General features: G+C 43.9%; 1 protein-coding gene across 1 annotated transcript in view; it reads right to left on the minus strand.

The window, feature by feature from the left end:
- Positions 1–5,918: 5,918 nt before the first annotated feature.
- Positions 5,919–16,654, minus strand: part of LOC308674254 (cytoplasmic phosphatidylinositol transfer protein 1-like) — a gene marked incomplete at both ends in the record, with an annotated part of 49,870 nt that continues 39,134 nt past the window's right edge. Inside the window, one exon of the mRNA XM_081338591.1 lies at positions 5,919–6,184. Coding sequence (XP_081194717.1) covers positions 5,919–6,184 — 266 coding nt within the window. The remainder of the gene's footprint in view (positions 6,185–16,654) is intronic.

Below are 16,654 nucleotides of genomic sequence, written 5' to 3' on the forward strand. Positions count from 1 at the left end.
CTTGCCTGCAAAGCTCTAAGAGGCAGGGGTCTTCAAACTTGGCCCTTTTATGACTTGTAGACTTCAGAATTCCTCAGCCAGGCTGGCTGAGGAATTCTGGGAGTTGAAGTCCACAAGTTGTAAAAGGGCCAAGTTTGAAGACCCCTGTTCTAAGGATTCACAGAAGTTGTTCCTCTGTCCTTTGCATGCAAAAACATGTTGTAGGTCTTTCTCACATCTGTTTCTCACTGATCAGCCTTATATAATCCTACATTTCAGTGACCATCATGAACTCTTGGTCCAAGTGTTTCCAGGATGTTAGCTTTGGGCTGAATTGCCTTCAAGATTCCAAAGTCAAATTGCCGAAGTCATCCAGAACCAGTTGGCAACTTTTAGATCAGGGCTTTTCAACCTTCTCACCCATTGTACCAGTTTTAGGATATGGCAACATCCTCCTCCTCCTCATCCTCCTCCTCCTCCTCCTCCTCCTCCTCCTCCTCCTCCTCCTAGCAAAGTGTTAAAAACTTGATGACCAAATGATGAAGTACAGGTACTCCTCAATTTACAACAGTTCGCTTAGTGACTGTTCGAAGTTACAATGGCACTGAAAAAAGTGCCCCCCCAAGCCACAGCCGAGCAAGACACCTGCCTGCCCACCCGGCAGCGCTCTTCCTCCTGTCCGAGGTTTTCATTGTTGTGAGCATTTCTGTTGAGGATTGGCAGCGGGGGTGGGGTGGGGGGTGTTTGGTTTTTATATCCCCCCCCCGTCTGCTGGGTGGTTGCTTCACATGACCCTGGGACACTGTGACCATCATAAATATGAATCAGTTGCCAAGCATCTGAATGTAAACCACAAGACCCTGGAGATGCTGCAACATTCCAGCTGATCGGCGCTTCTTCTGGGCTCAGCAGAAGTGCCAGGATCAGCACCGAGCTCCACCTGGAGCCTGGCGCTGATCCCGGCACTTCTGCTGAGCCCTGACAGCCCTGAACAAGCACTGATCCTGGCGCTTCCGCTGAGCCCTGACAGCCCTGCAGCTCCAGCCCTCTCTTGCTCAGGCTTGTGCGGTGCTGCCACCAGTTCAGCTCATTCCCCTACCCCGCTACCACTTTTCTAGGATGGTCGTGTACCACCTGCCAGGTGCCAATGTACCACAGGTGGTACCTGTACCACTGGTTGAAAAGCCTTGTTTTAGATAAAAGGACTTCAACATCCAGGATTCTGAATTCTTCCAGGAGCCTGCTGGCTGGAGGATTCTGAGAACTGAAGTCAATATATTTTGAAGTTCCTAAGGTTGAGACACACTGGAATAATGGATTAGCAGCTAGTCAAGGTCAGGGGTGGGCAATTAATTTTCACCAAGGGCCGGCATGAGAAACTGGGAGTGTTGTGGAGGGCCACTACCGCTGGATGTAGCCCATGAGCCATAAAATGCCCAGGTCCGCTCTAGATGTTACAATGAGGCCCAGGGAACTCAGGTCAAAATTGCCTAGAAGCCTAAAGAAAGCCCAGATTCAGAAGCTCCATTTGGCCGTGCCATTCCCAGGGACTGTCAAGGACACCCACTCACATCGTCCAATGTACTAGGTGATAATCAGCTGTTTACCCATTGTATGCTGGACTTGTACCTTGGGCTAAGCAAAAAGCTAAAGAAAGCTACATAATGGCTCTAGAGAATGATTAATAGTAATAATAGTAATAGTAATAGTAATAGTAATAGTAATAATAATAATAATAATAATAATAATAATGATGATGATGATGATGATGATGATGATGATGATGATGATGATGATGATGTTGGAAGGGACCTTGGAGGTCATCTACTCCAACCCCCTGCTCAGGCAGGAAACCCTATACCATTTTGGACAAATGGCTGTCCAGTCTCTTCTTAAAAACTTCCAGTGTTGGAGCATTCACCACTTCTGGAGGCAGATTGTTCCACTGGTTAATTGTTCTAACTTTCAGGAAATTTCTCCTTAGTTCTAGGTTGCTTCTCTCTTTGGTTAGTTTCCATCCGTTGCTTCTTGTCCTGCCCTCGGGTGTTTTGGAAAATAGCTTGACTTCCTCTTGCATTGTAATGTATGAGATTGGTGTACATTTGAAATGACAATAAAGTTATTCTCTTTCTCTCTCTCTCTCTCTCTCTCTCTCAAGTTCTCTAATCAAGGAGAGAAGCAACCCTAAATTAAGGAGAAATTAGTTTCCATCTATTGCTTCTTTCCTGCCTTCAGGTGCTTTGGAGAATAGCTTGACTCCCTCTTCTTTGGGGCAGCCCCTGAGATATTCTTAGACTGCTATCATCTCACCCCTAGTCCTTCTCTTCATTAAACTAGACATACCCAATTCCAGCAACCGTTCCTTATATGTTTTAGCCTCCAGTTCCCTGATCATCTTTGTTGCTCTTCTCTGCGCTCTTTCTAGAGTCTCAACATCTTTTTTTTACATCGTGGTGACCAAAACTGGATGCCGTATCCCAAGGGTGGCCTTACATCCCTGTTGTTTGTGAGCTCTGAAGATAAATGGGAAGGTGGAGACTCGATGGTATATGAAGAAGAGGAGAGAGAGAGAAAGAGAGAGAGATATCAGTCAAGCAGTTGTTTGCTAATGCCATGTGCCCTCCATAAGTGTTTCAAAACAATTCAACAATCCCATGACAACTTTCCATCAGAAGCAGCCTTTATCACCCCAGTTAAAAAAATAAAATAAAAGCAGAACCATACAGAACACTTGCCACACAGTTCACAAAAATATTTACAGGGTTTTTCTTCCTGCTTCTCTTCTCTCCTTCTGGGGAGAAAATACAAGTTCGTTCTTGGCCACGTCTTATGGACTAGAGCAGGGGTAGGCAACTTTGGCTCTTTTATGACTTGTGGACTTCAACTCCCAGAATTTCTGAGCCAGCATGGCTCAAATTGGAAACCTCTCTCTTTCCCCTCAGCATAGCTGGCTCAGGAATTCTGGGAGTTGAAGTCCATGAGTCATAAAAGAGCCAAGGTTGCCTACCCCTGGACTAAAGGCTACCGATGGTTGTAAGAACAGTCTCTGATTCTTCTGCCTCGATATGTGGGTTCTTCAAAACCTGGAAGTGCACAGTTTTGAAAGGATTGAATGGTTACTCTCCCAAATCTGCATGTCAGGGGCTTGAGATGGGGGTTGGCGGTGTAGCATCCATGTGGTGGTCAATGGAACAGGTATGGACAACCCACAATGGCTCCAACAGATACTGTAGCAGAGGCAGACTCCATATCTACCTCAACTTTGCTTTCCTCCTGGATGGATGGTGGAATCCAGAAACTTACAGGAGAGCAACTTCAGACACCAAGTTCTTGCTTCTCGGTTGGATTATTCAACTGTGCAAACTTTTGTCTGGATGTCTCATTGTTCTGCTTGCCTCTAGAATCCGTCTGTATTTTGATGGACTGAAGGCACAACTTCCCAACTTTGCTTACAGGGGAGAGAAGAGGAAGAGGACACAAACCCACCAACATAAACAGGGAATCAATGCTTAAGCAGAGGAAGGGGAGGCAGGACTGTCCCTGCGCAACAGTGCAAATACAAATTGTGCTTGTACAAAGACTAGAAAGGCCAGCATTCAGGGAACTGGTGACCCCACTTAGCAGGGGTTCCTTTCCCAGTAAGGGCAGTTAGTGATGGTAGGAAAATTGGCCACAAGGCATTATACTTTGATCCCATGGATGGACCTCCAGAAGGAACCTTTGCTGTAAGATCCCCAGCCATAAAGAGGCCATCAGCTGTCATGGGAATAAAGCTGATGGTTCAAATTGCCAAAGACTCAAGAGCAAGGGTCTTCAAACCTGGTCCTTTTATGAATTGTGGACTTCCAACTCCCAGAATTCCTCAGCCAGGCATGCTGGCTGAGGAATTCTGGGAGTTGAGGTCCACAAGTCATAAAAGGGCCAAGTTTGAAGACCCCCTGCTCAAGAGGATGCATTTATAGGCCTGTATGGTATTGGAGAAGTCTCCCAGAGACCCAAGAGAATCCCACAAATTTAAGACACCTTAAGTTGAAGATCTGGCTGTTGGGATTCTCAGGATCCACCTGAGAACTGGTAGTTAGCAAAGAATGACTTGAGTTCATGCTGCAGAAAAACTGGGAGAATCCTGCTTTTACTGCATTCTGAATCATTTTGGGACTACACCCCATTGGTCAATGTTAGATGCAATTCTTTACCTGTAGCAGTTATTGGCAGACAGCAACATCACTTAGACTTATATACCGCTTCACAGCCCTCCTTAAGTGGTTTACAGAGTCAAATTGGCTCCAACCATCTGGGTCCTCATTTTACTGACCTCGGAAGGATGGAAGGCTGGTCAACCTTGAGATCCATCAAAATTGAACTCCATGCTGTGGGCAGAGCTTGCCTGCGATACTGCCTTCTAACCACTGCACCAACGGGGCTCTTAATGCCAATGTGCAGTTGATCAACATGCAAAGAGAATTTAACATAGGGTGGGTTTTTTGCCTGCTTGAAACAGCAGGAAAGCATGTAGCCCAGGGGTGTCAAACTCAATATCACTGAGGGCCGCATCAGCATTGCGGTTGCCCTCAAAGGGCCGGGTTGGTATGGCCAGGGTGGGCATGGCCTACTGGGTGGGCATGGCCAGAGTGCGTATGGCCTACTGGGTGGGTGTGGCCAGCTCTACATCATTCGCATCAAGGGTGCCTATGGGGGCCTGGGCAGGAGTGAGACAGATCTGAGGGTCTCTGGCAGAAGGAGGGTCTCTGGGCCAGGGCCAAGGCAGTGGGGGCCGTTCCCTCACTGTTTCCAGGATAGCTTCGCGGGCCACATGAAACCACTTTGAGGGCTGGATCCGTCCCCTGGGCCTTGTGTTTGACATGCCTGATGTAGCCAAATGGCTTGCCAGTGTGCAATTAGCAAAGGAAAGCAAAAAATGCCTTTTACCTTTGCTTTCCAATGGGGCCAGAGGAAAGGTAAATCGTTGGGTCCCACAAAACAGCCAGACTGAAGAAGCAATGGTTGGGGCGGCCCATCTTCCTTTGACGTCCCCTTTTTCTCTGACAGTTTTCTCTTGTCTTGCAAACTGTAGGCTTCCACAAGGAGGCCGGGAATCCTTTCCAGAGGCCTCACCCAATCTCTTTTGCAACCAGGCTGTGAACTTCGATTGAAGTCCTCTGGGTTGCTTCATGAAACAATTGCACAGGGCTGGTGCTGCAAGAGGGCTATTCTGAAGTACCACTGTTAAAAGAACGTTTAATCAGAGCCATCTCTGTAAATTTAACACAGCTTTTAGCATCCGGATTATTTGTACTCCCTCTAGATGTGGATATAACCTAAATGTGGGGCACACAGACATAATTTAACAATTGCCTTTGCTCCAAGGAGGCTAGAAAATGTGATGTAATGGGGAGTTAGCCTCCCCTCACCATAGATGTATTTCCAGGGTGGATCTTCTGGCATGGAATTTATGCTGACCAGCTTTCCATCTGCAACAGAACAATGCCCAATGTTTTCCCCACACACACATGCAGAGGGAGGAGACCCCAATTCATGTCAGTTGAGCTATGTAGGCTAGAAGGCCAAGCAATGGTCCAGGTATGCTCCCCCCCTCCACCCCGGAAACCCTTTTGGTCCAAGGTAGCAAAGACAAGGCCAGGAATGTAATAGTGAAGGAGCTAGGAATAGACCAGAAGGCTTAAAGATGCTCCCAAAATTTGGGGATCCTCCAAGTTCTCCCAAGGCATCCACACAATTTAACAATGGATGAACTCCATCAACTGGAGTTCCCTCTGCTGCCTTGCTGGATTACAAGGCAAAGTGTGGAATTAAAGAACATTTTTTTAAAAAACAAAAAAAAAAACAAAAAAGGACATTAGGGACGCCGGACCCTCTTCCGTGGAAATGAACTAGGGAGCTCCTTTGCAAGGATGGGGACTCTGAACGTGAGGCAGTGGTTACTCCAGGTTGGAACGTTCCCGCAGGACGGGCAGTGAGAGCATTTCTGGAGCAGATTTTTTCCGCTGGCGGTCCTTGGGCACATTGAGGAACTCCGGGGCTTCTCCGCTGAGCGGTGTGGAGGGGGCACTGGAGGGGGCGCTCTGAGTGTTGGGGGGCAGGTGGACTTCGCTGATGGAGATGGTGGGCGTCATGATGCCCACAATATCATTGGTGGCCTGCTGGGTCTCCTTCTCGTATAAGCGGACTTCATCCATGGTCATGCCTGTGGGGAGGAAGCACAGAAGAAGACATTGTGAAGACAGATGCACCACTATAGGCTCAGAGAAGATGACCCAGCTAGGGTTGGCTCCAAAATTTAGAATAGGAATAGGGAATAGAATAGAATAGAATAGAATAGAATAGAATAGAATAGAATAGAATAGAATAGAATAGAATAGAATAGAATAGAATAGAATAGAATAGAATAGAATAGAATAGAATAGAAAATATGGAATGGAATGGAATGGAATGGAATGGAATGGAATGGAATGGAATGGAATAGAATAGAACAGAAAATATGGAATGGAATGGAATAGAATAGAATAGAATAGAATAGAATAGAATAGAATAGAATAGAACAGAACAGAATAGAAAATATGGAATGGAATGGAATGGAATAGAATAGAATAGAATACAGAGCAGAGAATAGAATAATAGAATAGAATAGAATAGAATAGAATAGAATAGAATAGAATAGAATAGAATAGAATAGAATAGAATAGAATAGAATAGAATAGAACAGAATACAGAGCAGAGAATAGAATAGAACAGAACAGAACAGAACGGAATAGGGACCTTGGAGGTGTTCTAGTTCAAACCCCTGCTCAGGCAGGAAACCCTACACCATTTCAAATGATTGTCCAATGTCTTCTTAAAAATTTCCAATGTTGGAGCATTTACAACTTCTGGAGTCAAGTTGTTCCATTCTGTCAGGAAATTTCTTCTTAGTTCTAAGTTGTTTCTCTCCTTGATTAGTTTCCATTTGATGAGAAACAAAATGGCACCCACTCTGCCTTCTTTCAACCCATCTGAGTGTCTCAAAGTCACAGCTGAAGGAGGCCAAAAGAAAAGACACCAAATCCAGATTAGCCCGTCATCAAAACAATAGTCAAGATAGAACCAGAGATTTTTCTTTGAGGCTAAATGGACAAAGAACTTGAAAAGAAATTTGGTACTTTGATGTTATATATGCTGACAACAGCAAGAATGTTCTACGTACAAAAATGGAGATACCTTGGTTCCCAAAACGAACGATTGGCTGCAAAACCTGCTGGAATTAGCAGAGGTGGCTAAATTGACGCTTTAATTAAAGGGGGAAAAAAGACAATTAGTTTTGTCTCTACCTGGAAACTGCTTTTGGACTTTGTGATTGAGGTGGGGAAAAAAAAAAAGAAATGATGATTTTGGTTTTTGTTAAATTAGATGGGTTATAGAAATGGCTAGCTCAGGGGTAGGCAACCTTGGCTCTTTTATGACTTGTGGATTTCAACTCGCAGAATTCCTGAGTCATAAAAGAGCCAAGGTTGCCTACCCCTGGGCTAGCATATGGTACGGGTAGTCCTCGACTTACAACAGTTCATTTAGTGACTGCTCAAAGTGACAGCAACACTGAAAAAAGTGACTAATGAATGTTTTTTCACAGTTACGACCATTGCAGCATCCCTGTGATCACGTGATCAAAATTCAGATGCTTGGCAACTGGTTATCATGTTTATCTCCTTTGTGTGTCCTGGGGTCACGCGGTCCCCTTTTGCGACATTCCGACAGGCAAAGTCAATGGGGAAGGCCGATTCACTTAACAACCAGCTTACTAACTTATCAACTGCACTGATTCACTTGACAACCGAGGCAAGAAAGGTCGTAAAATGGGGCAAAATTCTCTTAACAACTGTCTTGTTTGGCACCCTGAAATTTTGGGCTCAATTGTGGTCATAAGTTGAGGAGTACTGATATCAAGCAAAAGTAAAATATTCAGGCTGTATGCCTTATTATTATTATTACTATGATGATGATGATGATGCCTTGTTCTATTGTGCTAAAGAGTTGAAAGTCAATGCTTTTTCTTTCTTTTCCCTTTTACGCTACACTTTTTCCTCTTCCTTTTCTCCTCCCCTACTTTCTCATTACTTTCATTTTTCTTTTTGTGTTTGGATAAACTAATAAAATTTTGAAAAAAACAAAAAACCAAGCGTCAAGGCAATGATTCAACCCTTGAAAAATAAGAAGAGGAGCAGACTTATTATTAGATCAGAGAAAGAGTACAGAGAAGAGCAACAAAGATGATTAGAGGTCTGGAGGCTAAAACATATAGGGAATGGCTGCTGGAACTGGGTATGTCTAATTTAATGAAGAGAAGGGTGAGGGGTGACCTGATAGCAGTCTTCCAATATCTCAGGGGCTGCCACAAAGAAGAGGGAGTCGAGCTATTCTCCAAAGTGCCCGAAGGCAGGACAAGAAGAAACGGATGGAAACTAATCAAGGAGAGAAGCAACCTAGAACTAAGGAGAAATTTCCTAACAGTTAGAACAACTAACCAGTGGAACAACCTGCTTCCAGAAGTGGTGAATGCTCCAACACTGGAAGTTTTTAAGAAGAGACTGGACAGCCATTTGTCTGAAATGGTATAAGGTTTCCTGCCTGAGCAAGGAGTTGGACTAGATGACCTCCAAGGTCCCTTCCAACTTCTTCTTCTTCTTCTTCTTCTTCTTCTTCTTCTTCTTCTTCTTCTTCTTCTTCTTCTTCTTCTTCTTCTTCTTCTTCTTATTATTATTATTATTATTATTATTATTATTATTATTATTATTATTATTATTATTATTATTATTATTATTATTATTATATTATTATTATTATTATTATTATTATTATCATCATCATCATCATCATCATCATCATCATCATCATCATCATCATCATGGAAGTGAGAGGTGGAGATGCCAGAATATAAATCTGGATTTCACTCTGGAGAGAGCTTGCCTCTGAATAACCCCTCATTAAAATACTTTTTCAATCTCTCCTATCATGTTATTAAAGTTGCCAAGAAGCCTTGATATCTAATCAGGTGACTGAGACAAAGTTTAATATCGTTTGAGATCTATATTTTCTCAAATTACATACCTATTATGCAGAAACTGATGGCTGGAGAACGAAAATCAGTTTTCCGCGCCCTTCATATTGTTAAGAGCCTTTGGCATTAGGGAAAATAAATATATGAGCCCCCTTTGCTCATGGATTAAAATTTTGGAATTACAAGTGATTTAAAAACAAATTGCTCATAAAAATAGAGCAGGTACAATTACAATGAGAGACAATAGTCTTCTGTTGAAACGTATCTACTTTCCCTGGAGTGGTTAATGCTCAAAATGCTTATTTTATGTTGCTGCATTTTCAATGACAGTTTTGCATTTTATGCTGTAAGCGGTCTCAAGAATAACCTTGCTAGGCTGCTTAACACATGAAATCTCATGTGTAGCAGGCTAGATTAAATATATTTATTCAGCACATACTGTCTAATTACATAACGCTTTGAGGATGGCGAAGCTGTTTCACCCATCCTGATCTACCTTTCTTCGCAATTTTTAACAGTGAAAGATGTGGGAGGTAACTCACATCAACAGAAAGAATAATGCATCTCCCCAAAAAAGGAGATGATGTCTAAAGATATAAAAGTGAAACCTTTCAAGACGTTCCAAGTCAAAATCACGCAATTAGGGATGTGCAAAATAGTTCTTGAATTACCCGTTCCATCCAGGTTGGTTGGTTTTAATCAAAATATGCATATTTGGGCCAAGGAATAAAACACTGGATTATTGAAGGTATGGACTCAAATAAGACTGTTCCAGAAACATGTGCTTTGGGAGGGAGGGTAAGTGAGTAGGGACAAATGGAAGCAAGCCAAGGACGTTTGTTTTATTGCTTTGGATGGTGTGATGGGTGACATATAAATTTAATTATAAAGTTAGAAAGCAGGAGACTGTGAGTTCTAGTCCCGCCTTAGCCATGAAAGCCAGCTGGGTGACTTTGGGCCAATCACCAGGAGACTGTGAGTTCTAGTCCCGCCTTAGCCATGAAAGGCAGCTGGGTGACTTTGGGCCAATCACCAGGAGACTGTGAGTTCTAGTCCCGCCTTAGCCATGAAAGCCAGCTGGGTGACTTTGGGCCAATCACCAGGAGACATTGAGTTCTAGTCCCGCCTCAGCATGGAAGCCAGCCGGGTGACTTTGGGTCAGTCCCTCTCGCTCAGGCCAACCCACCTCACAGGGTTGTTGTTGTGGGGAAAATAGGAGGAGGAAGGTATGTTGGATATGTTTCTCACCTTGAGTTATTTATAACATAATAAAGGCAGGATACAAATAAAAATGAATAAACATTGGCAGTGCCCAAATGAACTGGGGAGCAAGAGGATGTCACCCACTAACCATACTTTACTCATTCCATAAACTCAGTCTTTTGATTTATGTGTGTTTTGTCTCATTTGAAATCAAGAGTAACGATGTTCTGGGTTTTGTTTTGGGTACACCAGAGCCCATCCATCTCTTTATTTGGGGGATCGAAGTGAACATTTACCATGCCTTGAGTAGCCCTATTTAACCCCAGCAACAGTTTCTCCCTTTCAACAAAAGAGTTTGAGAAGGTTAGCAAGTCACCCGAACACCGAGTGCAGAGAAGAGCAACAAAAATGATTGGGGGGCTAAAACATATGAAGAATAGTTGCAGGAATGTCTAGTCTAGTAAAAACAACTGGGTGACATGATAGCAGCATTCCAATGTTTAAGGGGCTGCCACAAAGAAGGGGGGTGTCAAACTATTTTCCAAAGCCCCAGAAGGCAAGACAAGAAGCAATGGATGTAAACTGAACAAAGAGAGAAGCAACCTTGAACTAAGGAGAAATTCCATAACAGTGAGGACAATTGACCAGTGGAACAACTTGCCTTCGGAAATTGTGAGTGCTCTATCACTGAAGTGTTTAAGAAGGGACTGGATGACCATTGGTCAAAAATGGGATAGGGTCTCCTGCTTGAGTGTGTGTGTGTGGGGGGGTTAGACTAGAAGACCTCCAAGGCCCCTTCCAACTCTGTTATTCTGCATTCTGTATCCGCTTGGTCTTTTCCCAGTTTGATGAAGCGTGATTTGTGAACCCAGCCACTAAGAGGGCTGAGTTGTTTTTTTCCCCTCTCCCTGATCACGCTGTTTTAGGTGGGCACACCAACTTCTGAATCAGACTGTAGAGTAGTCCCAGATCAATCAGCCCCAGGCTTAAAAACTTAATCAGAGCTTTCTCCTGCGTGACAAAACTCTGTCAACCAGCAGGAGTTGTCAACTTGAAGCCAACCAAGGAAAAATCTTGCTAAGACGGGAGAGCCATCTGGAGCTTCAGTGGCTTGTTCGACCTCGGAGAAGACACTGCTTCGTTCTTCTGAAAAGTTGGAACCCCTGCTGCTTGGCAACCCTCCCACCTGCCTTCTTGCTTCTTACTAAGTGGTAGTGGTGGTGGTAAAGAGGATCACAACTCCAAAAAGTCAGAGAAAGGAGATGCTCGGAGATGCATCCACGGGGACGTATGGAGAGAAACCCACTGTTGCTTTCAAGCTATGTGCCTTCGATGGCTGGCTGTACAATCGGGCAGGAGATGTTTGCAAAAAGAGAACTGGGTAAGCCTTTAGGGCCCTCGGGGACTCATCCCTGCTCTTTACACGCACACCTCGACTTGCCCCCTCAGTTGGGACCAGGATTTCTGTACCGCGATGGCCAGCTGGAGCCATGCACGCCAATCCCGGAGCCCTGACTGAGCTCTGGCAGCACCGCCGCTTCAGCTCTCAACTCCGCTACCCTAAGAAAAGCGGTTGTTAAGTGAGTTTTAAGCCTGCCCAGTTTTACAACTTTTTTTTTTTTTGGCGATGCTTGCTAAGGGAATCATGAGGCGAACCTGGCTTCCTTGCTTGTTGAAAGCAGGCTGGGAAAGTTGCAAATGGCGATCACTTGACCCTGGGGTTCCACGACGGTCGTAAGTGTGAAAAACGGTCACAAGTCACTTTTTCCCGTGCCGTTGTAACTTCGAACGGATACGAAATGAACTGTTGTAAACTGAGGACTACCTACACTTGCTTTAGTCTGACAAGATTCTGTCTGTATGCAGAGAACAGTAAAGAAACTACTCAGAAGTCTAGGCATTGTTCTTCCTTCTTGGGCCTGATATCAAACTTGTCACAGTAGAGCAACTATTTGGATAATTATACCTACAGTCTGTGAACTGTTAGGGAGGGGCTGTGTTAAGCCTCCTCCTGTCCACCAGACATTCCAAGCTCTGCTGGGCTCTGGGAAGGAATCCCTCCCACCTGGGAATCCAGACCACACTCCATCACGGTGAGGCAAAAAAGAAATAGTATTGTCAATGCTGCACAACTGTGGCTGCCCCCAACTTCAACTTGGCCAAACCAGAGGAGGTCACCATTTCTTTTCCACCCCCATCAACATTTTTGATGAAAAAGAGGTACTCTTTCATTGGGATCCAAGTTCAGAATAAAATTTGGATTTATTTGGATGTAATAAACATCATACCAAGTCTAATTTCTAATTATGGCATTCCTGTGTATTTCCCCCCCAGGGATATGAGCTTTTAATAAAGACTTACCTGGCACTAAAGACAGCCAAATTGTTACCTTTTAAATGCGGGTATATAAACATCTTTATATTTAGGTACATTTTAATGTTGGGCAGTAGATATCTACCTCAAACCGAGTCTCTCTTCTCCATCCCATACCAATTAAATAAATAGAAGCTCTCAGGGAAAAATCTTTTTCAAATATTCTTTGCAACCTGCCAAATTAATACGGCGTACTTTAATTGAAAAGGGGATGATCTAAGCATTAATCAAATAATGCATTAACTCAAGTGCTTTAGGAGCGTGGAAAGCCAGAATGAGCTCATTGAAACCTTAACTTTGAGTCTGCCCTTTCCACATTCAAGGGCTGTTTTAAGTGTGAATCACTGATCCTCTATCAAACTCCCCCTTGCCTTATTTGAGCATCATTGAATCTACTTTCCTGGAAATGCTCATTTTTATATGTATGTATGTATGTATGTATGTATGTGTACGTATGTATGTATATATATAAATAAAGGTAAAGGTTCCCCTGCACATGAGTGCTAGTCGTTTCCAACTCTAGGGGCCGGTGTTCATCTCTGTTTCAAAGCCGAAGAGCCAGCGCTTGTCCGAGGACGTCTCCGTGGTCATGTGGCCGGCATGACTAGATGCCAAAGGCACACGGAATGCTGTTACCTTCCCACTGTAGTGGTCCCTATTTTTCTACTTGCATTTTTTACGTGCTTTCGAACTGCTAGGTTGGCAGAAGCTGGGACGAGTAACAGGCGCTCACTCTGTTACGCGGCACTCGGGATTCGACCCGCCAAACTGCCGACCTTCTGATCGACAAGCTCAGCGTCCTAACCCACTGAGCCACCGCGTCACTATATATATTCTATTTGCCCAAACATTTTTTTGTTCTGTGTTTGGTTTTCTCACATCATCTCAACCAGGTTGAAAATTAACCAGTGGAACAGAAGTTGCCTTCAGAAGTTGTGGGTGCTCCATTGCTAGAGGCTTTTGAGAAGAGACTGGACAGCCATTTGTTTGAAATGATATCGGGTCTTCTGCTTTTGAGCAGACTCTGTTATTCTAGGTTTACCCTTTCATACAACTTCTTTCTTTTTTCTTTTTTCTTTCTTCTCTCTCTCTCTCTCTCTCTCTCTCTCTCTCTCTCTCTCTCTCTCTCTCTCTCTCTCTCTCTCTCTCTCTCTCTCATTCTGTTTTATGTTTACCCTCTTTCTTCTTTCTTTCTTTCTTTCTTTCTTTCTTTCTTTCTTTCTTTCTTTCTTTCTTTCTTTCTTTCTTTCTTTCTCTGTTATTCTAAGTTCTATGTTTACTCTTTCTTACAACCTCTTTCTTTCTCTGTTATTCTAAGTTCTATGTTTACTCTTTCTTACAACCTCTTTCTTTCTCTTTCTTTCTCTGTTATTCTAAGTTCTATGTTTACTCTTTCTTACAACCTCTTTCTTTCTTTCTCTTTCTTTCTCTGTTATTCTAAGTTCTATGTTTACTCTTTCTTACAACCTCTTTTTCTTTCCTTTCTTTCTTTCTTTCTTTCTTTCTTTCTTTCTTTCTTTCTTTCTTTCTTTCTTTCTTTCTTTCTTTTTTTCTCTGTTATTCTAAGTTCTATGTTTACTCTTTCTTACAACCTCTTTCTTTCTCTGTTATTCTAAGTTCTATGTTTACTCTTTCTTACAACCTCTTTCTTTCTTTCTCTTTCTTTCTCTGTTATTCTAAGTTCTATGTTTACTCTTTCTTACAACCTCTTTTTCTTTCCTTTCTTTCTTTTCTTTTTCTTTCTTTCTTTCTTTCTTTCTTTCTTTCTTTCTTTCTTTCTTTCTTTCTTTCTTTCTTTCTTTCTTTCTTTCTTTCTTTCTTTCTTTCTTTCTTTCTTTCTTTCTTTCTTTCTTCTCCTGTGGGCAAGGATTCTTGGGAGAAATGGCAAATAAATGTGAAAAGGGCCTGATGGACACATTGAGATGGGAATGCCATACTACCAGCTTGATCCCAAGAACAGGGTTTGGAAATGAGCCTGTGCTTTCCTTCCACTCCTCCTCTGATCTTCTGCCACCAGAGGGCAGCCAGATGAAGCCCACCTCTCTCAGTTATCCCAGATGAAATTCAAAATTCCTTACGAAATCCCATAATGTAAGGACAGCCCAGGGAATGCTGGGAAATTTAAAAAGACGGTGGCCCGGCAGTTGTGGGACCTTCCCAGGTGGGGCGGGACAATGAGTCTAGGAACCGCTCCTAGAAGGTGGTGAGCTGAGGAACCGCAAGAGCCAGGAAGTGGTGGGAACAACATAGTAGGAAGGACATCCTGGTGTGTAAGTAAAACCCAGTCAACTAACAGACTTGGGGATAACAGGAAAATGAAAGAAAAGAATTGACTTGAGAGGGAAGGTTAGCCTGTTAGGAAAGAAAAAGAGGAAACTTTGTTCCAAAAATGTGGTGAGGAGGCATAATAATTTTCTGCAATCTACTTGTCCTCAGGAATCCAACGATTTTCAAAGAAAGTGAGGATGGACATTTTTCAGCTCTGAGGAACATGTTGAGTCACAGCTATGATCTGAAGAAGCTCAGAGGGATGAAAAATGTTTTGAATGAATCATAAGTTTATGTCTTGAACTCAAAACCACAAGCAGGTTTCACACTGAAACATCCTCCTAGACTCGGTAGCTCCAATTTGTTCCTGCAAACTAATCCCACGCATATATATATTTTAACTTTAATTATGATGTTTTGTGGAATTCCATTGGGCTTGTGAATGAAAACATACTGATACTCTGCTTGCTTTTTAAGCATGGTTGCAAGTCCCCTTAGGGCTCTTTAAAATCCAAAAAAGGAGAGCTTTGAATATTTCAGGAGCAAATGAGCTGGGCCGGAGATTCTTTTGAAGGCTTGAGTAGACTTCCTTCGCATCATTTATTTCTTTATGTATTTATTAAATTTATATGAATGATGAATGATCTCTGGCGGGCCCGAGATAGAGGTTATTCCTCTGTCCTGGTCCTATTAGATCTCTCAGCGGCTTTTGATACCATCGACCACGGTATCTTACTGCGTCGGCTTGAGGGGCTGGGAGTGGGAGGCACCGTTCTGCGGTGGTTCTCCTCCTACCTCTCGGACCGTTCGCAGACGGTGTTGGCAGGAGGGCAGAGGTCAAGCCCTAGGCCTCTTAGTTGTGGAGTGCCTCAGGGATCGGTGCTCTCGCCCCTCCTGTTCAACATCTATATGAAGCCGCTGGGAGAGATCATTCGTGGCTTCGGGGTGAAATATCATCAATATGCTGATGATACCCAGCTATTCATCTCCACCCCGAACCAACCCAGTGATGCCCTCGATGTGATGTCCCGTTGCCTGGAAGCGGTACAGATTTGGATGGGAGAAAACAGGCTTCGACTCAACCCGGCCAAGACTGAGTGGCTGTACATACCGTCATCTCGTTTAGTCCAAGAGGTTCCATCTTTGACTATAGGAGGAGAGATGTTACCTCCCATTGATAAAGCACGCAATCTGGGCGTCCTCCTAGATTCACGACTCAGTTTTGAAGATCATATTGGAGTCGTGGCTAGGGGGGCATTTGCACAGATTCGCCTTATATACCAATTGCGCCCCTTTTTGGACCGAGATGCCCTACGTACAGTCACCCACGCACTCGTTACCTCCCGTATAGATTACTGTAATGCTCTCTACATGGGGCTGCCCTTGAAGACCACCCGGAGGCTTCAGCTGGTGCAGAATGCAGCTGCACGGGTTGTGATGGGAGCACCCCGATACTCCCATATTACACCCCTCCTGCGTGAGCTGCATTGGCTACCGGTTGCCCTCCGAGTGAGATTTAAGGTGCTGGTACTTGCCTTTAAAGCCCTACATGGCTTAGGCCCAGGATACTTGCAGGACCATCTGCTGCCGGGAACAAATTCCCATCGTCCAGTACGCTCACACAGAGAAGGCCTCCTCTGGGTACCATCAGCTAGGCAATGTCGGCTGGCGATCCCCAGGGGGAGGGCCTTCTCTGTGGGAGCGCCAGCCCTATGGAATCAGCTCCCCCCTGAGCTTCGGATGGCCCAAAATCTCCAATCCTTTCGCCGCGGCCTCAAAACA

Source organism: Vipera berus (genome assembly GCF_964194415.1).
Source record: "Vipera berus genome assembly, chromosome: 13".
Lineage (NCBI taxonomy): Eukaryota > Metazoa > Chordata > Lepidosauria > Squamata > Viperidae > Vipera > Vipera berus.